Source organism: Patiria miniata, unplaced genomic scaffold (genome assembly GCF_015706575.1).
Source record: "Patiria miniata isolate m_02_andy unplaced genomic scaffold, ASM1570657v1 HiC_scaffold_9, whole genome shotgun sequence".
Classification (NCBI taxonomy): Eukaryota; Metazoa; Echinodermata; class Asteroidea; order Valvatida; family Asterinidae; genus Patiria; species Patiria miniata.
Window position 1 is genome coordinate 17,592,914 of NW_024037076.1, and position 24,861 is coordinate 17,617,774.

The 24,861-nt window shown below is 38.4% G+C and overlaps 2 protein-coding genes and 1 long non-coding RNA gene across 3 annotated transcripts; 2 read left to right on the forward strand and 1 right to left on the reverse strand.

The window, feature by feature from the left end:
• Positions 1–1,740: 1,740 nt before the first annotated feature.
• On the reverse strand, positions 1,741–16,142 carry LOC119720935 (prokineticin receptor 2-like). The gene is made up of 3 exons (XM_038190802.1): positions 16,123–16,142; positions 13,268–14,027; positions 1,741–1,767 (listed from the first exon to the last, which is right to left on the reverse strand). The coding sequence occupies exons 1-3, from the start codon at positions 16,140–16,142 to the stop codon at positions 1,741–1,743; spliced, it is 807 nt and encodes a 268-aa protein (XP_038046730.1).
• Positions 16,143–21,027: 4,885 nt separating this feature from the next.
• On the forward strand, positions 21,028–22,293 carry LOC119721012. The gene is made up of 2 exons (XR_005270130.1): positions 21,028–21,163; positions 22,081–22,293. It is a non-coding gene; the product is annotated as an uncharacterized LOC119721012 (long non-coding RNA).
• A 7-nt stretch (positions 22,294–22,300) lies between these two features.
• Positions 22,301–23,853, forward strand: LOC119720936. The gene is made up of 2 exons (XM_038190803.1): positions 22,301–22,311; positions 23,020–23,853. The coding sequence occupies exons 1-2, from the start codon at positions 22,301–22,303 to the stop codon at positions 23,543–23,545; spliced, it is 537 nt and encodes a 178-aa protein (XP_038046731.1). The 3' UTR covers positions 23,546–23,853.
• Positions 23,854–24,861: the final 1,008 nt, after the last annotated feature.

A 24,861-nucleotide genomic window follows, 5' to 3' on the forward strand; every position in this document is an offset into this window, starting at 1 on the left:
GTGGCAGATGTCTTTTCATTTATATTTTTCTGTGCATGCAGATTTGGGACATACTACCACTTGGGTGACTACGTTCATGCCATCCATCCCTTCTTCCACCCCGTGATTCACTTTTCATTTTAGTTGCACGTGATTCAACCGTGCTTGGGTATTATATAGTGGATATTGTAGGCTCACTGCAGCTGCTCAACGCTAAAGCGTGCATATAAGGTTGTCGTTGCTTGACTGCGTACGCGCGTCGTCAGCTAAACCCTAACATTTTTGAAGATGTTTTTATTTTTTTTAATCGTCCCATTGCCAGTCTAGGATTCTTTTTGTAGCAATATATTGAAATCGTACTAAGCTGCAGAAAGTAAATATTTTGCAAAGGATTTAGTTAGCGCTTTAGGCGAATTACACTTACATCTTTAACCTATGATAATCTTAAATGCAGACGCCATATCTGTTATTTCACATTGTACATGTAGATTCCATTATATCTGTATTGATAGTAAAGCCAGTATTTGGTAAATTGTATTCTCTCATTGTCCGAATTTCGTTTTAACCGATGTTGGCATTAGCTAACCCAACTAGAATAAATAGACATGTTTAGGTTGGGGTTGAAAGACGCCCTGTAAATAGATGTTGAGGATTTTGTTTTTTAAAATACATTAAGTGTAGCCAGATACTAGGGTTTTTATAGTAAGATTAGTGTAGTATGATTATATATTGAGAATTAGGTTATTGGGTCCATTGGAGATAATCTCTATTTCTCTAGCGACATGCTAGAGGTGGACCATATTTTTGCCATTTTTCTCTATCCCGTCATTCAACACAATCTTGCAATTTTAATCAATACTGATATTATGGATGTTTTTTAGGGATTTTTTATTTGTAGAAACTCATAGCCAAATCTTCATTTTTTACGCGGACTTTCATATGTCTAATTATGGCCAAATTGGGAGTTTTAGATTTAAGGTCCATAATGAGGTAATCTCTAATTCACTAGTCAAATACTAGTGGTGGACAATCTTTTATCGCGCTCTCGACCATTTGAACATATTATTATTGTCCAAGTTTATTTCGAGGAGCTGGTGTAGTAGTTTTTAAAAATAGGATATTCCTTTTAACTCTTAGTTACTATGAAATTCCCTTTTTACAAAAGTCTTTTTTTCTTTAAAATCAGGGTGTGAGTGTAACCAGGTCGGGTTTCAGTACTTACTTTTACCCGACAGGTTCCTTACTCCATGTACTCCAGCATTCATTTCATAATTTTTGTAACTTCGTGTTTGTGTCATTTTACATTCCACTCTCCCCGGGGAGAGTGGAATTGATTAGTTTAAAATGTGGCACTCTCCTTTCAACCGAGTGGTTCCACTATAAAAATGATTTGGATAGAGCGAAGTTTTCTGTTGTCTCAATAATATGAAATGTTTTATATATAGTACAAGTAGAGACAATATATATACAAATCCTGCCGACTACGCCAAGTGTAACCGGGGAGAGTGGAATTGATTAGTTTAAAATGTGGCACTCTCCTTTCAACCGAGTGGTTCCACTATAAAAATTATTTGGATAGAGCGAAGTTTTCTGTTGTCTCAATAATATGAAATGTTTTATTCATAGTATAAGTAGAGACAATATATATACAAATGATCAGGTACAGTATTTACAAAAAGAATTATATTAGGAACTTTGGTGAGTATATAAAAACAGAACTTTGTTGGGTATATAAAAACGACAGTCAAATAGGGAAATAGGCTAATGAAGTCGCTCCAAGGATATTATCTGAAATGCATAAAAACAATAAATGTCTAATGAATTATGGGAATAACTTCAAGATCCAAATACATTATTAACGATATTTAATTCAAAGAAATTTGGGAAAAACTGGTTTCCTAATTTCTAAATCAAAGAATTTTTTTTTTATAAATACATCAGTCAGTGAACAAAATGTTGCATAAAAATGTTACAGATTCAGGCATAAACAGCTTCAGGCATAAAAGAGTTAAATAACACACATGGGTTTACTCACCACTTGGGATGATCTACGTTCATGTCTTCTCCGTGCTCGGTGTTAAAATTGATGTAGAAGCAGCAAAAAATATTGCAAAATACAATGCCGGCAACGCCGGATATAAAATTATATTGCTGCTATCGGGGAGCCGCACCCAAAACTTGCAGAAAAAGTGGAGTGTGCAATGCTCGCTGTAAATGCTGGTCGCAAAGCAGGAGCAGAACCAGTCAGATAGATGTCAACCCAAAGCAGAGTTGGAACGGAATCAACAATATTTTGGACCTAGCCCTACAAGAAAACCATACGAAAACGCCCGGAATGTCAGCTATTCCTCTTTAACAAAGCGCGGTGGAACGCAAAACTCGCATGCTCGCTACGCCCATCGCATAGTTGAGCAAAATTCTAGGCGGCGCGCGTTGTAAAAAAAAGTTTAGTTGGCCGCGAGAGGGCGCTAGGCAAAAAGCATGATCGCAATGGCTGCTCACATGTAAAATGACACAAACACGAAGTTACAAAAGTTATGAAATGAATGCTGGAGTACATGGAGTAAGGAACCTGTCGGGTAAAAGTAAGTACTGAAACTCGACCTGGTTACAACATGAAATTTGGACTCTTTTGAAATCCGGTGCCAGTACCGTTTTGTTGATTGAACGTTCACAATCCACACGTAGGCATGCGCAATACTACCAGTGAGTACAATATGAAATGATTTGAGGGTGGATAGTCGATATTAGCTGCCCCAGGTATTGGAAGTTGACATCCTAGTGTGTCAACTTCCAATACCGAGGGGAGCTTATATCGACTATCCCCCACCCCGAAATAAACCATGTAATATTTGTTTTAGAATACCTCATACATATTCAGTTGCCGAATTTATCCGTTGCAGTATGCACCTCGCGATCATAAAATCTTCGGATAAACTTCAAAGTTAGGGATCCAAATAGCAATGTTAGCTGGTGAAGCCGAAATGGAGACCACGCCAAGTTTTAGTAAATCCAAGTAACCGTCGTCAGAATCGAAATAGTACATGACGCAGCAGAGCTCGCCCCTCGTACGATCTGAAAGTATACTTGATGCACAACATCGTTATTGAATTTCAAGTATTTTACATGCAAGCAATGAATTTTATCTATTTTATTTTGTAATCATGGCAGGTATAAATAAGACCTGTTGTGCACTTGGAAACACCCGGCCGCTATCCGAGAGTATCAACAAAATACATTCGGCAAACTTCGGACATTTTCGGAAACGGGAGGCATACTTCTAAATATAGTGCTTTCATCACTCATGGAGCGACGAATTTATGCTATTTTACCCCAGACACCGCATACAAAAACAAACGCTGATGTAACGCACATGCAGGCACCAGACTACTCCTCATTTGCATACGTGTTCAAAATTCTTGCACATGCAAATGATGGATTCATCAGAAATAGTCACATTTTTTGGGGCCTGGGAACTAGACTAATGCATAGCTAGCTAGGAGATGTTCGCGCGTGCGTACTACACCCGTGCGACATTTCCACGACTGCTTCGTAAAGCGCATGTGTAGTAGACTGTCGCACAACCAGTCTCGGTCAAAGACAACCATGAACTATTGGGGAGCCACTCATCAGAGTTTATCTGGAGTTTTAATAAACTCGCGGTGTCGACTGTAGGCGGTTTTGGCCGCGGGTCGGGGTGTCGAGAGAGCGCGGGCAAAAGTATATCCTGTCACAGCTGGCCAAATAACTTACTGCCAGTATAGGAAGGAAGATCGTTGGAAGCGCTGTGGTCCAATGGTTACGGTGTTCGGCTCACCTGCCGCGGTACGTTGGTTCGAACCCGAACGGGGAACATGGTGCTTGTGTTCTTGGGCAAGACACTTTACTACAATTGCCTCTCTCCACCCAGGAGTATAAATGGGTACCTGTGAAGGTAGAGACCAGATTGCACTGATCTTGAGCTGCTGCAGAAACTGGTCTCATGGCCTGATGAACAGGGACAATAATAATTGTGAAGCGCTTTGAGACCTTTGGTATAAAGCGCCATATAAGCACTATATTATTATTAAGCACTCTGGGCTTGGGCTTCTCCAAGAACTTTATTTTATACATTTTAACCTAGACAATTAGACATAATGTCTTTGGCGTCCATATTGGGAAGGTGGTCATGTTTGTCAAAGGACTTTTTCTACGAATGTAGGGTTTTAAACCATGTTATGTGGTGCATCGCTGATTAACCAGGTCTCCTCTCGCTACAGTGGCCTTAATTGACCATATCAAAGGCACCTAAACAGCTGAAGCTGGCAATTTGGGAAAATGGCGGGTATTTCTTTTTTACAAGGCAAAGCTGCGAAATTAGGCCCTTTAGCTGAACATCTTAGTATTGTACAACATGAATAAGCTAAAACTATGCAAAATATCATGCCTTTATCATCGAAGGCATATAAGACCGATTCTGAAGCCCAGCCCAATGAGGTTTTGGTCAATTATTACAGTCCTGATTAACCCTATTAGGACCGAAAAGGAGCACAAGCGTCTTGTAATAGCTCCGAAACGCTTTTGCCGATCGGCATGAAATTTGGTGACTTTTCCAAATTTGTATCGGTGTAATATTGTAACAATAATTCATTAATTACTTACGTAAGTCCAACTTAGGTTTAGTCAAACAGTTTTGAAGTCTCTCTCACAGTCAGTGTCTTTCCCCACGATACCCAGGCGTGGTCTGACTATAGAGGGCGATTGGTGCGTCGCGCGCCATGTATATAAATAACCAAGGTTCTCGCGCTGTCTGACTGTTAATACGTGCAGTATCCCAAACTGCCCTAATTCATTATATTGGTACTCAAATTCCGGAGAATGTCCTTGGTTAGCATGGCAAGCAATTTAAAACTACATTCATAAATACCTCAAACAGTTTAGCTATTCCTATTGGTCGAGAGCCCGTCACGTGGCCGGTCTTAAACGGATGGATAAAGACATGGCTAGCTGGTCTTAAACACTTTTCCAGTGTCACAATAAAAAGTGGACTCCTAAAAATCCGGTGCCTCTTACCATTTTATTGGTTGATCGTTCACAATCCTCACGTAGGCATGCGGAACACTACCAGCGAGTCAGAATTTTATAGTTCTAAATTCAACACGCAACGCCCCAGGTGCGTTCTGCGCGACATTGCGCATAACATGCTACGCGCGCGTCAATCTCCATAAAAGGGTTGTTTACATCTTACTCGCCAGCTGAAAACTCCAGTATTTTGCTAGAGGGATGTTTAAAAAAGCACGAAGTGAACTTATTGAACAAAATCAGGATTTTTGAACGAATTATTTGATTTCTTTATACCAAAAAGGTATTTATGAATGGGAATAAATATGTGCTCGGTCGGTATTTATCACTCTGTTTAAGACCGCTTAGAGTCTGGGTGCTGATAATTACCCGACCCTCCGGCTCTGGTAATTATCAGCACCCAGACTCTAAGCGGTCTTAAACAGAGTGATAAAAACCTCTCAAGCACACATTTATTCCCTTAGTAATGTTAAAGCTTGGTTATTGTGTGTAAGTACATGAAAATAATTGATTTTCGTTGGTAAAACCATGTTTTCTCTCGTGGAACCAGGTATCCACACTAGGTATCCACATTAGACTACAGTTCATAGTCTCGTGACCAACTCCAAAATGGCCTCCATTTGCGCATAAAACTGCTTTTAATTTTCATTTTTCTGCAGTCTACAATATTGTCGTTGTTCTGGGGTACTTCTTTAGCATTTTGTGCATAAAAAAATGCAAAAAAAACCAAACTACCATAAGTACTTGTAGGGCTCATTGTGGTAGAAAATACAAACATTGGAACAAAAACAGGAACAAAAAATGAAATTTGCCACGAAAGTGAGTACAACGCCCTCTAAAGCTTACACTGTGTTTTAAAAGGTGTTTTAATTGGATATATACCGACCAAAAGAATGTTTGGTACCAAGTACCAAGTGGCCAAAGCTGTTGGTTGGTCAATTGTTGTCAGCTGACCTTATCACACTGATCAACATGTTTGGATAGGCTATGGGGAAATACTTGAAGTGAAGGAAATGTTACACTTGCAATGCAAGCTGTTCAAAATATATCGTGTGAGGGCGCACTTTTGTGAAACAAACGGCACACGACGCCGGCGTGAGGCTATCCACTATAGCGTCTCGAAAGAGACTATAACATGTTGACTTTATGGGAGTTATAATAGGTCCGCGACAGAGAATTTACTCTCGAGCAGAACATCTTACAGAAAACATATCATAAACTGGGGTCACCTTAGTTATTACCCTTGGTAACGGGCAGAATTAAGCCTTACCATGTATAAACCTACTACCGATATTACTTACAATTCTATAATAAAATTAATTTCATGAAAGACATTTCCTAAACTATTATGTTGCTATTTTTCCATGGTTATAAATAACATTATTGTTCAGTTATAATTGTACAAGTTTTGTAAATAATATCAATTTCATTCAATTCGGATATTTTGCAAAGTTGTCCCGCTATACGGGGAAATTTTGATAACACACTAGGAGGCTCTAAATCATATTCAAAAAAACGAATTGAAAAATTGTCACTAGGTTTCAGATTAGTGTTCAGGTGCAAACAAGTACAAGGGAAAAATATTTGGCTTGTCATGTTTCGGACATTTATTATTTATTCAGCCAAATAAAATAATACAAATATACAATAGACAAGACTGCAATACATAGGCCTATACATCAATAACCAGGAAAACACAAAGAGAAAAAATTATAAAATTCACCAAGATGGGCTAGGGGCAACTAAAAGCAAAACAAATACTGTAGTCTGTAGACCTATAACCCCTCAGTCAATTTGATTGATTATTTGTTTAAAACCAAAAAGATAATATACCAAAGAAAAACAGGTGATTGATCCTATTACAGATTATATGCTGGGTAAAGGGGTACAAGGGATTAACTACACCTAATTACAAAAGAAAATACGATTAATTGCACGCAAACAAATATAAAATTAGAAATACAAAAGGAACATTAAAAAGACACACCTGAAAGGAACATTAAAAAGATACACCGAAATTAGACCTACAGTTTTTTTAAGGACTGGACTGATATTAGAGGGGGAACATTAAAATGATGGCAAGAACGAACACGTACCTTGCTAAATACCCCCCGAAATAATCCATGTTAAGAAACAAATCTCTGAAAGTTAAATCGACGATCATAATCAAAGTGAAAACCTAAAAAGCCGGTTAGAGAGCCTACTCTAGAATTGACATATCAACCCACTGTGGCTCAGATCTGGCATTAAAGATCCCATACGAAGCTGCTTCAAGCCCATTTGCTAAATTAGATGAGAACAACCTGTCAAATCTACCACAGTTGACGGTAGGTTAAACACTGCAATGTTTTAACTCGTTTCTTGCAGTGGAGGTCTTCTTTCCCTGTCTTTTAATCACAATCGTAAAATAACGCTACTAGTTTGGACTGGACTAAATATCAGCCTGGGGGCTTACATTATGAGTATTTCAAATGCACAGAAATGTAACGATTTTATTCAAGGTGTTTTTTTTGGGGTGTGCATCCGTTGCCATAATATCGCAATGGAGATAAGATCGTTCGGAGGCTCGAGTTTCGACATGCAATTTTCTCACAAGTCAGAATTTCCAGCAAATGTCTGGTTTTGGTTTATCTGTTCTAATCACCTGCAAATAAACAGCATTTAACAGCTCCAGTTACCGTTGTTTAACCAAGAAGCTCAGTCGTTATTGTATTATATTTTTTTATTGTAAAACATCTTTTCCCGATAGTTATCAAATTCGGACGCTCTCTGCTAGTATTTGAGATGCCCTTGAAGATTACAAAAGGTCTTCTCCACATTATGCACGTAGTCAAACGAGCTTCATACATTAAGGTGAACTATGTTCACTGCAAAAACTGTGGTTGGCAAGCAAACACTTTTGTAAACACTTTCTTTTACAATCATTTTGTAAACATGTTTAAATACTAAACATGATTAGAGTGTTGATGGATATAAATATTTAGCAAATGAACATCGATGTTTAGGAATTGGACACATAGTGTTTAGTTTCTTTACATGATTACAAAGTGAGAGGAGGATTGTGTTTAATTGCTAAACGCACTTTCTAGAGTAATCCTTTATTGTTTTCTATATTTCGTGAGTTTCCAAACACTATGTGGGTTTCATCCAACCTTTATGAATGAATATTTGTTCTTCGTGTACGTCTCTGCAGATTTCCCCAGGATTGCGAGCTACAGTGACATAATAGACGGTTTTAAAGAATCTTATTTTTTTATACCAGAAATAATACATGCGTATATGGAATATTTAATTATATTAAACGGTTTTTCGGGAAATCGTACCATAGCATCAATAAAATGTGAACAAATTTAGACATCATTAGCTATACATATACGGACGACTGTTTTAAACAACAGTTACAGCTAGAACTAAATGCAATAGTACTTTTTATTTCAAGGTTACAGTCGTTCCGATAATAGATTCATTAAACATTGAACCCCATTATGTATTACTGATCGCGTCCCATACTGTTATTCCGAAGGATATTTTCGTATTAAAAGTATACTTGAAAAGCTTATACCTGCACGGTGTTTGGTCCCAAAATGAGAGTTCAAAACGAAATATATATAAATTCTTTCTCTTGTCCCGTTTCCTCTGAGCATTCTTTGACATTCGTTTTTCTTTTATTTCAAGACCGTATATCATCCATTCACTCATCCCTATCGATTCATTCAAAAACGTCAGCAGATCATTCCGGGGGAAGTATAGGGTGAGTAAAAAAAAACCAAAACCCAAATGTTGGGACCATTGTTTTAGTGAAGTTCTGCATGTAGCACTTTCAAAATCTAGGATATGAAAGCCCATGTTTAAGTACAAGAATCATTCGAATTTTTTCATGTACTTTTCAAGTTACGGAATTTTAAACACAACCACCGTTTTAAGGTTCTGTCCACGGTTCACAAAATCCGTTCAGTGTTCTTTCAGCAAAACAAAAACAAATCACATAGGGATGTGTGTAAATTGTTTTCGTTTTGCTGAAAGAACGCACGCTTTTTTTGTGATCCGTGGTCAGAACTTTAAAACGGTGGTTGTGTTTAAAATTCCGTAACTTACAAAGTACATGAGTGATTTGAATGATTCCTGACTTAAAGAAAGCTTTTGAATTAGGCTTTAATGTCCTAGATTTTGAAAGTGCTACATGCAGAAATTCAATGAAACAATAGTCCCGACATTTGGATTTCGTTCTTTTGTACTCACCCTGTATAGCGTATAACCCCATGCGGATAAACTGTATGTTCCCAAACACTTTTGAACTGATACCTCAAATGCTGATCCATTCCTCACAGTTCACAACGTGCACGTACAATTCTGGTCCGATATGTATTTTGCAATCACACGATCAACTGTTCATGCATGTCTCCTATTCTCGCGCTCACCTTCTAAAGCCACACTCGACACAGAGGTGCAATGATGATGACAAGCACAGCAAATAACAACACAAGAAGACTGAGGCATCCTTATCAAGGAAACAAAACATCACATCAACCAACCAACCAACTGACAGCCAACCAACCAACCAACCAACTGACAACAATGCTGTCTCTCAAACTTACAATTTCTTGTTAGCTTTTTATGATAAATTCTTTCCTTTCACAAGTGCCCTTTTTAAAAACATTATTTATTACACATGCCATTCTTTTGAATATGCTTCGGATTCAAAGTGTAACGCACTAATGCTTCACCAGACATTTCTCAGACCAACTGACGTCTATCTTAACTCTCCATCGACACTTTATCACACATTGGATATCCCACTCAATTTTCATTTTACCTCTAAATACGACGACTTCTACCATCTCAGTTTGACTTTTAACCTTTGCTTCAAAACGTTGCAAATTTGACAGGTATTGTTTTGTTATTTACCAGACGAGGATGTTGTCTGAATCAAAGTACCTCCAGCATCTGTATACTATAATTACCCAGGAATAGAAGAAAAAAAGTTGTTATTTTTTCGGATCTTAATTACCATTGGTTAAACTCCAAGAAGTAATATCTAATTGGGAGAACATCGGAGTGGGGGACGGCGACAAGTTTCCCCCTCAGTATTTTGCAAATGTTTCCACCGTTGCAAGACTGTGGTAGATTTGACAACGGGTATTTTACAGCGAAGAATAATTGTAGGCGCCACCTCCAAACCCTGTAGGAACGTCATCCGAATGTGTTCTTTCAAAATACAATATTTTACGGACGCAACAAATGCGTGGTACTTTTTAGTCCATTTTGCACCGACTCCAAACTATAAACATCAATATTTTACCTCGCCAAAACGTTGGTCTTAACTCCACCTGTTTACTTTTGCAATGTTCATTACAATTGCCCACATGCGCTAGATTGATATCACTGTACACAGACACACACACCCAAGCATACATGACACATTCAAAAAGAGTTATCTGGAAGATGTCTTCAAGAGTAAAGCAATCTTTGAATCACTCAACAAAAATGAGACTCGTGCTATGTGCACATTTGGTTCTGATATTCGAACTGGAACTAAGGATTTCCCTTTTGAGTCCAGCAGCTAAGGACATGACAGACTTGTCGCAAGCTCCTCTTCTTGACTTATAAAAACAGTTACCTTGATTCATTTCTCGGTACAAGGAGAAGAACTTGAATCATTGGAGCCAATCCCGACATGGTGCTGGACTCTCATAAATGACTCTCATTTCAGAATTACGCTACAGAATCGCACCGAATCAATATTATACTTAGAAATTGAACAGTGAACATGAAAAGCTCGACGCTTGAAAAAGCTAGATAAAGTTTAAGTTGTTGACGATTGGAACGAAATACAGAGCGAGTTGAATTCAAAATACGATGATGATACTCAGTGCAATGTCTGGCACTATCGACTATTTGGGACCACTGTAGTCATAATTTGAATGCTTTGGGTTCGATTGGCGCGACTCTGAAACATGTACAACTTTGCCTCTAGTATGGATAGGTCCGTGATACGCTACGTAGTACTCTCCTATCCTATGGGTTTAAACGTCTCGCATATAGTTTAGATTATTAAGGCGCTCAGTCTGCTAACCATTTTTTCCCCTAGATATACCGAGATCTTACCACTCCTGGGGACAGATCTCTTTCCGTGCAGCTGTCCCACGTCTGAGGAATAGAGTCTCCCCATTAACATCCGTTCTAGCACATCTCCCAGCTCATTGAAAACGACTCTCTGAACACACAACTGTTATCTAAATCACCACGGCATAATTTCTCTTTCTTGTCAGAATGTAAAATTATGTACCGTTTTTAGTTTGTTTTCTTGTTTCTTAATGTTTCTGTTTTTAGTTGGATGTATGCGCATAATCAGTGTTCATTAGTATTTGTATTATCACTTGTATTTGTATTATTACTCAATAGTTTCCCATTGTCGTACTTGCTAAGAACACACTCTCGCAATCTAACAGCCTGTCTAATGCTCCTCTGTGTTACATTACCATAGTTTTCCCACCTAGATGACACAAATCAATGCTCAGCCATGTCTTGCAGCAATGCTAGAATGTGAAGTATTTGCTTTATATGTACATTAGAATCAGAAGTGTATTCCAGCTTATCGCATTCATTGGGTTGTTGGGACAAATTCAGGGAGCATAATGTCTGATGATTATTATGCTTCCACAGACGGCTTTTTCGAAGTTTTGACCCACATTTAAGCATGGCGCCAATCATAATGCTAATACGACCTGCGATGAATGATACGGTAACGCGGTACCCGCTGCTATGTACATCAGATTCTATGTACATCAGTGGTAAGACGTCTGCACTAGAAAGCACGAGGTCGTGGGTTCGAGTCCCACCGAGTGATATTTTTTCCAACTTTCACTCGGGAGGTAACACACTGAGTATACAGTCTTTACGCGTCGGTGAAGGGCAAAACCTATAGTTTAGTCGGAAAAGGGGGGTATCGTGCACCCTCGGAAATCAATTTCTAATCAACGTGTCTAGGTCAGAAAAAATGCGTAGAAAACGATTTGCTATGTTAAAAAATTCAAAAAATGTCCCACGTATTGTTTTTATGCAAATAAGTGCGAAAAATCTATTTTTAACTATATCTCAGCCAATATTGCAGATAACTGAACGAACTAGGTGTCTAAACCAATGTTTTCAAGGTCAGAGATCACAATAAAACTATTTTGGAAGTCACCACATGTGTCTGTGGCATAGGAATATGCAAATTAGTGCCGCTAATACCGGAACATCATGTTTTTGGCATATCTCGGCCAATATAGCACATAATTACACCAGTAAGGTGTCTAAACCCATGTTTTGATGGTCAAGTATCATTAGAAGACCATTCACGAAGTAACTATGTGTGTCTTTGGCATGAAAATATGAAAAATATTAAGTGTCGGTTTATCAGATATTTGATTTTTAGCCAATATCTCGGCCAATATTGCACTTAACTACACAAGTAAGGTGTCTAAACCCATGTTTTGAGGGTCAGGTATCATTAGAAGACCATTTACGAAGTAACTATGTGTGTCTTTCGGCATGAAAATATGTAAATTCTAATTTGCCGGTTTATCAAAAAATTGATTTTCAGCCAATATTATATTCAATTTCAGCCAATAGTACAGTTTATTTTAAATATGATGGCTTAAAATAAACTTTGATCATTGTTGCTTTTTTTTTTGGCTAAAAATCAAATTTCCGATAAATCGACACTTTAGAATTTACAAATTTACCTGCCAAGGACACATATAGTTACTTCGTGAATGGTCTTCTAATGATACCTGACCCTCAAAACATGGGTTTAGACACCTTACTTGTGCAGTTATGTGCAATATTGGCCGAGATATTGGCTAAAAATCAAATATCTGATAAACCGACACCTTATAATTTACATATTTTCATGCCTAAGACACGCATAGTTACTTCGTGAATGATCCTCTAATGATACTTGACCCTCAAAACATGGGTTTAGACACCTTACTGGTGTAGTTATGTGCTATATCGGCCGAGATATGCCACAAACACATGTGGTGACTTCCAAAATAGTTTTATTGTGATTTCTGACCTTGAAAACATGGGTTTAGACATCTAGTTCGTTCAGTTATCTGCAATATTGGCTGAGATCTAATTAAACATAGATTTTTCGGTAATGGCGGCACTAATTTGCATAAAAACAATACGTGGGACTTTTTTGAATTTTTTAACATAGCAAATCGTTTTCTACGCATTTTGCCTGGACCGGACGCCTCGTCACGGGTGAGCGAGAGGGACTGGACATCCCGAAGGACTTGTCAGGCCCCGTGGATCGCTGATAGGTCCCCATGCGGAAATTAGAGGTAGGCCATGAAGACCGTGTCTTCATGCTGCTATGGCGCATCACGTGGTGGAACGTACGCGGAAACTTCATCTGCATGACGCACTTGCGGAAGTTGGCGTTGAAGACAATGTACACAAGTGTGTTGAATATGCTGTTGCTCATAGCCAATGCCTCCACGACGTAGAATAGAGTGTGGTAAAGCGCAAAGTTCTCTGACATCGACGCGGGGATGACTACGTCACGGGTGATGGCGAATCCATGGTAGGGGGCCCAGCAGAGTGCAAACAGCGCCACCACAATGATAAGCATACGGATCGTCCTCCGTTTGGAGTTCTCAGCCACTTGTTCCTGCTCCTCCGTGTTATGACCACCGGGAATCTCCCGGAACCACAGCGTCTTGGCAATCAGGTAGTACGCCACGCACATAGCGACCAGCGGAACCAGAAATTCCGCACACACCATTAGCAGAGTGTACGCCTTCATAGCGTAGCCGTTCTTCCAGTTCTCGGCGCACTGAACGATGACCGTGCCGTCGAGTAGCCGCACCGTGTACAATTCGCTGTGGACGGCAACCGGAACCGTGACTGTGGTGGAGACTAGCCAGATGATGGCCAATAGGATAGATGTGGTGCCTCTGGTCATCCTTGGCTTCAGTGGATACGTGATGACGATGTATCTAAGTCAATTAAAATGAAAACAAAAATAATCAATATAACCACTGTAATGTGCTCAAAAACAACAATTTGGCTATTAATTTAAGCTTTCAACCTCGAGACAAACGTGGACCCTGGCAGGGTAACTTGCCTCCTCTTTTCCCTGAATCGAATTTTGAGATTTTTCGACGTGTATCACGTGACGATCACTGTGAATTACTAGGTCCAATCCTCCTCATAAATGTTATCCCATTTCCAATACGATCATCACTTATTCTTTCATTTATTTGCTTATTATCCTATTGAGCGTAATATTTTGGAATGATCATGTTTTCGGATCTGGCATGGCAACGAAGTGCTTCAGTCTGTACCCGGACCCTTAGGCAAAATTTGACAAACTGCTAGCTCATTGTCATCCGACTTCCCCAACTAATTATGCCCACAATTGTTGACATGCAAATGATCCAGAACGCAATTCTGTGACCATAAAGTCACTGCCCATAACTCGCATGTGTCATCGGTGACGAATGTTTCCCGGAATTAACTTCCCTTTAAACAATTCTTCCGGGCTCTGAATCAGAAGAAAAGGGTCAACTTATTTCATCCATCAGTAGGATTTGATTAGATACATTTTTTTTTTTTTTGGGGGGGGGGGGGCAGGGGGAATCAATGTCGGGAAAAATTGTGAGGACTCGAACCTATACAACCTGCAGCAATGTGACCACCGACCTAGCGCAGCAGGACACAGTGCCGCATCGCTTTTCGCTGCGAGTCTCAGCAACGTTCGAGTAGCTTGCACGTGTTCATAAACATTAAACGAGAGCGTTCGATTAGCCATCACATTATACTCATGTCTGCGCCAGTGTCAATCACCAGTGCCCCACTTCGCAAGCGGGTACCGGCTGGATGCCCCAGGGGTATTGACTTAGCCGGACGAGTTCTTGGCTCGATTGAAGATGGCGGAAACTTGAATTAATGCAATTAAGAGAGTATTTTAAAACTCAAACGTAATACAATTTTAGTTAGCATGACCACTTGGACAGACAAGTTTTGGATAATCCCTAGAATATCTTGAGATTCAAGCAATTATTGTTAAAAAAATATTTTAATTTTATCATCTGACCGGACGACAGCATTTGGTGCGTTTACATTGTATAGTCCGAACTGGTAGTCAATAAAGTGTTTTGCTATACCTTTGTCTTGAAAACCATATTTTCATTGGCCTAGAACGATCATGTGTTGAGTATATAAAAAAAGTTATGGCACACTCCTTCTTGGATATAACGTACCACAGGGAGTGTGCTATGACTTTGAGCGTACGGTACATATGGAAGTGAAACGCCTGTATCGTTGGTACCCACGCTGTTTTCACCATGTTTTTACACATGAATGGGAGCAGCGAACTAGCAGACGAGCTAGCAGACTGCTGTTTCTTTTCATGATCCAAAGAATCCAAGACAGGGATATAAGAAACAATTGTTGTTCGCCTCGGGTGCTATGCGCCCCTCGGGTGTTCAAAACGTCATACCTCATATCACATCAGTCAACAACTGTGATGCGATCAAGCTAAATGAGTCATTTGTCGACCCTGGTCAATTTCTTTTTTACAGATTTGAAGAGAGCACATCTCAGCATTGCTGCTGTGAAAACCGCACGTTGATACCATCTTTAGTTAAAACATTATGGATGTCGGAACACCAAGAGATGTGATGAAGTGGCCCTATTTTGGCCTGAATCGCCAAATGAAAGTTCCCGACAAACGACTCTTTTAGCTTGATCGCATCACAAGATATATAGTGACCTCCCCCTCCCCCACTGGAAACTATCAATAGTACCAGAAACAAGTAAATTATGGAGCATGGTCAACTATAATGATGCATTCTGCAAATTTTGAATATATAAGAAATAAATCAGTAATATTGCCGAGCGTCCTTTTCAGGTTCTCTCGTTCAATTATTTAGACATGTTGAATAGAGACAGGAAAATGTCCGAGATTCAGAGTCGGTAGCCGGCACAATTCTTCAGCTCCCGTACTGGTTCATTAGACCCACTTAGTGGAAGCACAAGTACCACTTATACTCGACAATCTAAACAGCCGCCATCATTAATTGTACGTACTGGAGCTCCACACATGACATCTACTCTGTAACTAGTATGGTGATCCACGTCTGATTCACGCTCTAACTTCCGCAGCAAATTCGGGAAGTGATATTGTCCCTGCTCTTTAGATTTGATTCGATTGTGAACGATTTACAGAAAACGGGCACAGTAGAATCTTTGCCTGCAGATTTACACCATAAAGACATGTTGGTAAACAACGCTTACATTAAAACTTATAATTCCTTGAAATGCTGGTAATTTATATTACATGTTTACTCGCTTTTTAATTCCACCTCTGACGGTCATGCAAAATGTACGCTAATTTTCCTATTTTTTTTTAAAAGGCAATCCGATTATGTAATTGTTCTGTTTTTATTTACTTTTAATATAGACAGAGCTCCCTCTCTGTGTTTGCACTATATTTCGAACGCTTCACCCTCTCTTCATAATTATCGTTCTTTGCCGAAAACTCGATCATACAGTTTTGTCTTTGCACTTCAAAGGTACTTGTGTTTCATTGTGAAACACAAGTACAATTTAAAGGCAATCCGATTATGTAATTAGTTCTGTTTGTATTTACTTTTAATATACAAAGAGCTCCCTCTCTGTGTTTGCACTGTATTTCGAACGCTTCACCCTCTCTTCATAATTATCGTTCTTTGCCGAAGACTCGATCATACAGTTTTGTCTTTGCACTTCAAAGGTACTTGTGTTTCATTGTGAAGTTATCTTCTATGATCATTCATTGTAAATCAAATGTAGTTTATATTATTCTATCACATACTTAAAGACTGCACGGCCCATTACATTCCTCATTGTAAACTCTTGTTTGGCATTTTTATTGATTGTATTATAGTTTGATGTGATTTTGAAAGTAAAAGCAAGACTATAAATGTTCGAGATTTTGAAGGTTCTCAGAATATCGTTTTGGCGTTGGATGTTGTTGAGGAAATCATAGAAGCATTCATTTCTTTTGTTGTTAATTTACCACAATTACACATGGTCTGTTTAAAAGTGATCTTTTCTAAAAAGGTGCATGGATCCCGGCTTAATTTTGGCGCGAACCGCAGGTCATTTAATATATGTTTTAATTACTGTTATTTGTATTTTATTCATTACGTTAATTATTATTAATCGATGTGTTGTTCTTTGCAAATAACTCAATCAGGCCGTTTCGGCTTCTCTGTTTGCGTACAAAAGGAATTGAATGCCTGTTGGAAGACGCAATACCTACAAGTATATTCAAAGGAATCAGTCCGTCGGAATCGCTCTAAGGCGCGATTTGGACGGATGCGCTACGCTTACTCGACGTAATAAATGCAAAGTGAAACGCAAACAAGACCCACACTGCAACGCAGACATATGGAAACATTTTATCTGTGAATGCCACGTCCCAGACAGACGCAAACTACAGTGTCGTTGGGTGCATGCAAGAAGGTCGTAACAGCCAAATAGTTACGTCATGCCGTTATAGGCAAAGCTAATCCGATTACATACTTAGACGCTATAACAGAGCAGTGAAATTCATGCACCCTCAAAAACATGGCCTTTGGAACGTTGTGTTTCTCAAAAAATATGCTCAGTATATTGAAATGTTAAAATATAACGGAAGAAGAAATTCTAAACTTCATGTCAGTGAAAAAATCGCCGTCATCGATGCCGAAACGTCAATACTGGTTTATACTGGTAAAGCTGACCTTCAAATCTGAAAGAAATTGTTCGAAAACTTCCCCAAATCTATGTATTTATATCAGTTTCTAGGAATTTACGGAAGTTGTTATTTCACGAGTAGTTGAACACGCATATCATCTAAGTATATTTTTGAATTTCAGCTTAATCTGTTTTTGCTAACGCTTGTGTTACATATTGAATCATCTCTAAGGAAAATTTCGGCTACGAATTTTAGCTACCAAACCCACGTGTATAGTTTTCCTATAGCACAGTATACGGTTGACCGATTTCGGCCCGGCCACACAGTGGACAATCGCATATTAGCATGTTCAATAGCGTCACTCGGCGTGACTTGGCGTGGGTCTCGGTGTCGACCAATAGAAGCCTGCAAAAAGGGTGATATTTATCAATTAATAACTCGTGAAGGAGGCTTTTACTCAAATAGTTACTGCACACCATAATAAATAGGAACATTTATGAGGCTTGAAAAGATTGACAGACATTGCTAACGCCACTGTTACAACTTTCAAATATGCACGTAGCCAGGCCTATTTTTTCAATTTCAACAAAAAGTAAAATATCGCAACGATTTTTAGTACATAATTGGATCATTATAAGGGAAATCAACCCTGAAGGTTGCATGAAGAAACGGTCTTCCAAACGGAAGAAATTAATTTTCAAAGATTTCGCCAACCAACGTGAACATGTGCGTGTACATGTAGTTTCATTCAAAATAAAGTGTTACGTAACCTTTAGAAATCGCCCTTGCCAACCACATGGCTGGTAAGGGCAAAAAATTGGTCAAAATCTCAAACTCTGCTTCTTCGGCTAAACGATAGAGCTTGGAAATATCAAATTAAACAAAGGTCGTCAGGAGGGTTTTCAGTATTTGTGCCCGTCAAAAGGTCGTAAAGGTGTACATTATTTTGTAATTCTAATGTAACAAAAAAATGATCGAAGAGCGCTACGTCCCACTCAAGGAGTACGCAAAGCCGTTTTGTTCCCCGCAAAAGGTCGTAAGGATTTAACATGCCGCTTAAAGGTATAGTCCATCATTTGTAATATCTGCATTTTGCCCGTTTGAAGCAACACAAATGCTCAAAATCTAAAGAAGTGTTTTGAACAACTAACCTGAGGAAGTTTCAGCTCAGCTTCAGCTGTATATTCAGAGAAAAACAGCATTCTAGGATCTCGATTTCAACTCAAAAGTTGCTGAATCTGTTTTGAATTGGGCCTGAATTCAGCGTCCGATACACGTTCTCACTGAGCCGATTGCAACTATGCGATATCAAGCACCGATCCGAAGAAATTTTGGAGTACCAAAGTGAATACGTCACGCACACAAAATGTGTGTGACAGACATATAAGCGCGTGATTCAGCCCGTGAACCATAGATATAGAATAAAAAGACAAGATCGGCAACGCGTCCACACGTGCCCATTCACTGTGCGATAAATCCCCGCCATTTGTGTTGTCTCTCGTGGACGTGCAACAAATCAACGTAGAGTAATGGAGCTAAATGTATCTTTCCTCCAGCACGTGACCAAGCTCAACGCGCGCGAAGCTAGAAATGCGCACCGAGTATCTACGCGATGCGTACACGCACGCTTACGCGTTGGTTTGCCGCTTTTCATTTCGGCTATGGGATAACCAGTTTATTTTCTGCAAAATAAACCTGTTTTAAGACAACCAAAGCTAAGTAGGCCCTAGTCATAATCATAAGCATTCATGTTCAAGAGATACTGATTGAAATAAACAACATGAGTAGACTGTGTTTCAACATTATGGGAACGGTGTTATCTTATCTACATGTATGATCTTGTGTTTTTATTAGCATTGAAGGTCTCAAGTACAGTAACCATAAACTCGTGTTGTGCGCGTCAACGGCGTTGCGTTCGTCACGTCTAGCGCACAATTTGAATCTTTCCTCCAGCACGTGACCCTCCATGCAAGGCCGCGCGTATTCTCTATCTATCCTGTTGGTAAGTGTGACGTCACATGGTTCATAGTGCACTTCCGGCTCCAACTGCAAGCGAGTCACGAAAACGATTGCTACAATTTACGTGTAAAGCGATATATTTTTGTGTGGCTCCGACTGGCAACGCTCAATAAAAAGGTAAAAATTTCTATAGTACTTATCTGTTATGCACTCAGAACATGTAGAAATGCAGATAAACTCCCCATGCTTAAATCTCTGTAGGCTGAAGATATACTGTAATTTCGTTTTGAAGTTATTGAAGTGGTAAAAATGTACCAAATATTGAACGAGTGCGGTAAATCAGTGCAACTTATCGTCTGCTTGCTAACGTATAGACTTTCTGTGTGAAGTTGTGGTCGTAATACACGTACAGTATGTGTACAAACAAGGTGTTCGCTTGCGCAGTCAAGTAGCGACGACCGATGTTTGTTTGTTTGTTTGTTTTGTTTTGTTATCGATTTTGAACTGCCACCAGTCGTCTTCAGAAATATATTTCAGTATGAAAAGCTCTCATTTTTTATAAAATCGTGTTTGAACTCGATTTTATAAATGAGAGAGACCCGACTTGTATTGTAAGTTGTAACATTGAAAAACACCACCAGTCCACAAGCCTTGAGTTTGAACCGTTATTCAATGTTTCCATGACATTTTCACTGGTTGTTTTTTAAGTTGGCATTTCTCCGGAAAACTATGGATTGGAATGCAAGTGTCCCAAAACTGACCTCGCTGCACCATAGACCTAGTCTATTTTTCTACATCCATGGTAGTTAGTATGACATGTGATTAGTTTAGATCAAACTTTTTGATTGAACGTCGTAGTTTTATATTCAGTTTAATTTATGATTTTTGTGAAAAAAAATTCCAAAAGTGAGGCCCGGCCCAGGTCTAGGGCAGGCCTTGATTTGATTTGTTTAAAGGGGTGTCTTTTCACCTGATAGGCATATCTATCATTAAAAAAAATGTACAAAGTATATTTGACGTACCTTAATACTACATGTTTTACTATGGATCATCATTGGATTGGATTAACACACACACACACACGCTACAAGGCGTATAGAACAATTGATTGTACAATTCATGGTATACAACATAAAAACAATATTAAATGTCTAGATTAATGAAAGCACTTTGAATGAAAACATTTCTTATTAGGTTTTCTTCCTCCATGAATGAAGTAATTTGTCATAGTGTTCTTCATAAAACAACTAAATCCTAGAATCTATGGAATATACATTTGTTAAATAAGTTTCTTAAAACTTTCATTTATTGAGGCAAACCTGCTGAATGGGAAATGCCACAATGCTGTGTGCTGGGATGTAAAAGACGCTTAGAAACCCACCCAGATTTGTCATTTTTCCGGTTTCCAGAAGATGTAAAACGGAGAAAGAAGTGGCTCAAAGCAATAAGGTATCACATGTTTTTTTTTAGTGATGTAGGCCTAGCGTAATGATGACCAGGTTGAGGCTGGCTACTATTAATGGACCTCTACCAACTTGCTCATTGAAACAAAAATGAAAGCATTGTCATTGCTCAGTGGAGGGATGCAATGTGCACATTGGTCTACTAAAAGTCAGTTTTGTGGTATTGTAGGCCTATGCATGTTTAAATGGTACAATTCTTTTAAGAAACTGTCTCATGTGATCGTCTCAAGAAACAACCTTCGCTTGTCTGAATTGCATTGCTTCTTTGTTATGTAAGAATAGGGTTGATTTGAGAGTGCCAGCACATACACAAGTCATCTTGTACCTCTGTCATAAACTTCAGTGTTAATGTCCAAGTCCTTAAGTCAACTCCATTTTATTAGTATGAAAAATAACTTTCTAAATGGACAATGATGTGACCTGCCCCCACAAAATGAGTGTAAAAATGGCTTGTCGCAAAACTGAGGTCGAAGCGTTTCTGAATTCAGTAGAAAAAGATCATTCCAATGGTAGCCAGCATTTAGGGATGCAAATAGCACTAAAATCTGCTTAGGTTTGAGAAAGTCACACTTTGTTTTTTCGCCCATACCTGCTAATGGATAGTTCCCAATAGCTGCCATCTTTGCCAGCAACTTGGTATTGTGCTGCAAAGTTACAATATTTCTGTGCAGCCGATCTGAGTACACTCAGGGACGAACGTGTAACGCATAATTGTGAGTTCAAAAGATATTATTTTTTCATTGCCCGTAAAGATGGCTTACATAAAATTTCCTGACGTAAAGTGGGAACTATCTATAATGTTTTGCTACTTCACTCTCATTTTGTGAAAACAGGTCACATCAGCTTCTTTATGGGTTGGTTTTGTTATTAATGGTCACTTTTAAATTCAATTCATATCTTTAGGCAAGAAGACTTCATTCCAAGAGGATGGTCAAGGGTTTGCAGCTGGCATTTTCTGCATGGAAAAGGTGTTGGGCCGGTTCGATTCCCATGGAATGAAGGAAAATATTTCAACTTTCCAAGTCCAGAGAAACGGTAAGACATAAATGTATGAAAGCACCATTTAGAGGCACAAACTTTGTTTCAACTGGTCCCTCTAGTTTATTTCATTGTTAAGAACATCATGAAGGTTGTGTTAGTGTGTTGTTGGGGACAAGAAATTATCAAGATGATGTGAAATGTTTGTATTATGATTACCAGATCGCTAGTTCTATTTTCATGAATCTAGAAAAGATTTTTTGTTTTGTTTCTAAGAACAAATTTATACATGAGCAAGGATTTTTGTCTGAAAGTGTTGTTTGTTTATTTAGGGAACAATTTGAGTGTGAAGACCCAGCTTTCACTGAATGGTTGGATGCTGGCTGCTGGCGACGAGGTTCACACACTGTTTTCCCAATTAATAAATAACATTTTCATGAAAGAAATGGTTAAAACTTTCAAATTTGTTTAATTTAATTGTTTTCATTATTATTGTTTTTTTTTGTTCCAAAGGAAAACAAGAGTTTATAAAAGAGGTAAACAAAGCACACAGCCTACTGCAGCACCAGAAAATCTAGACAATCCACTTCTGCTGCTAGCAGATACAGCTCTTAATAAACAGGAGGACGAAGACCAAACAGGATTTCAAAATACCAGTGTTGTTTTGTTACAAGTAGAGTATGAAATCTTGAAACAGGAGAATGAAAACCTTACCAAAGAACTAAACTTGAAGAGGCAAAGATTTTCTTTTTCTGACATTGAAAAGAGTCAAGTCAAGGTTAGGTATTACACAGGCTTACCAGATGCTGCAACAGTAAGGCTTTTATGTGACCTTCTTGAAAGGTTTTCATTGAAATATTACAGCAACTGGGTTGTTGAAAAATGTTCGCTTCTAGATCAGTTGTTCATAACATTGACGAAACTGAGATTAAACATTGGGCATGAAGATATAGCTACTAGATTTAACTGCAGTAGGCCAACTGTAAGTAATGTGTTTAACACTATCATCAGTGCATTGTACAATATCTTGTATGTTGGCATGATGGAAAATAACATTCCATCAAGATCCAAAAATGCAATGTCTATGCCTTCGTGCTTTAGTAAGTTTCCCAATTGTCGAATTGTGCTCGATTGTACGGAAATATCAGTAGACAATACTGAACAACTAGATGCACAGTGTAGCCTATACAGTAACTACAAAGGTAGAACCACTTTGAAGTCTTTGATAGGGGTTGCACCCAATGGTGTAATCACTTTTGCTAGTAATCTATATGGAGGGAGTGTGTCAGACAAGGCAATAACCTTAGATTGTGGTATTCTGGACCAGCTTGAAGAAGGAGACATGATCTTGGCAGATAAAGGTTTTCTGATTCACGACATTCTTCCTTAAGGCGTGTCACTGAATTTTCCATCACTTCTCCTAAATGGCCAGTTCACCAAAACAGAGGCACACAATAACAAACTCATTGCATGTGCCCGCATCCACGTTGAAAGGGCAATTCAGAGGGTCAAAATTTTCGCAATTTTGGACCATATTCCGTATCAGTTCAAGAGCCAAGCTGATAAAATATTCAAATGTTGTGTTTGTCTTACTAACTTTCAAACACTTATCCTTCGTGAAATTGAAGAATAGAGAAATTAACGATGATGCCTCTTTTAAAGGACACCTGAAACTTAAATTTTCTTAACTGCAATTCTTAAAAATTCACCTTTTTGTTCCATTTAGCCTTTTATTTATTTTTCAACTTGCCATTTTTCAAGGGTATTTTGGGGCTTTTTTTTTTGTTTTTAGGCTTATGAGAATTTCCATATTCATGACCAAAAGTGTGATGTCATGCCAGGAAGAAGCCTCAATGTTACAATGGTTTGTGCACAAAAAATTGCCAGATTTTTGGACATTTCGCTGTTGTAAACTTTTTTTTTTTTAATGATTTGTTGTGTCAGTTTATGGCAGTAAGCCAATGAGCAAACTTTTCTCACAAATGTTTTCAATGAGCAAATTTTGGGGTTCTGACATGACACTACGGCAAACAGTGCCCTCAGTTGTCTGGAAAAGCAAGGGCAATTTGAAACGTTTAAATAAGTGCACTTTCCAATAAAAGTAACCAATAAGGGATGTCAACTAATTTTCATACACTGAAGAGACCAGTCAGAATGAAGGATTCAAGTTATGAATGTCTTAATTTTATGATAGACGGTGGTTGCAAAAAGAGGGAAACTCACTTTTGACAGCCATTTTCACCTACTTGTTGAGTATATTTCAAAAACACAATTTAATGCTATTAAAATATTGATCTTTAAACATAAGTCATGAAAAAAATGATTGAAAATGCATATTTTGTCTCTGAGATTACGGTAGTTTAAAATTTGTTTATGTGGCAAACCCGCTTGATTGAGCTCCAGAGCTTGATTTGAGACAACAGTGATTTTGGTGACTGGTATCCAATTGTAAGCATAACAACACTGTTCTTGCAATTTAAAACTTTTTTTTTTACCATGCATGGTTAAAGTAAATTTTAATACCATTAAATTGAATATTGTGCTGTCCAAAGTGGGTTTCCTTCTTTTTGCACCACCCTGTATACAGTAAACTGGGAAGAAAAACAATTATAGCTCATCACTGAGGAGTCTATTTAATATAAATTATAAATAGAATATTAGTTTAAGATAATATATTAATATACATGTATATAATTAAGAATATAA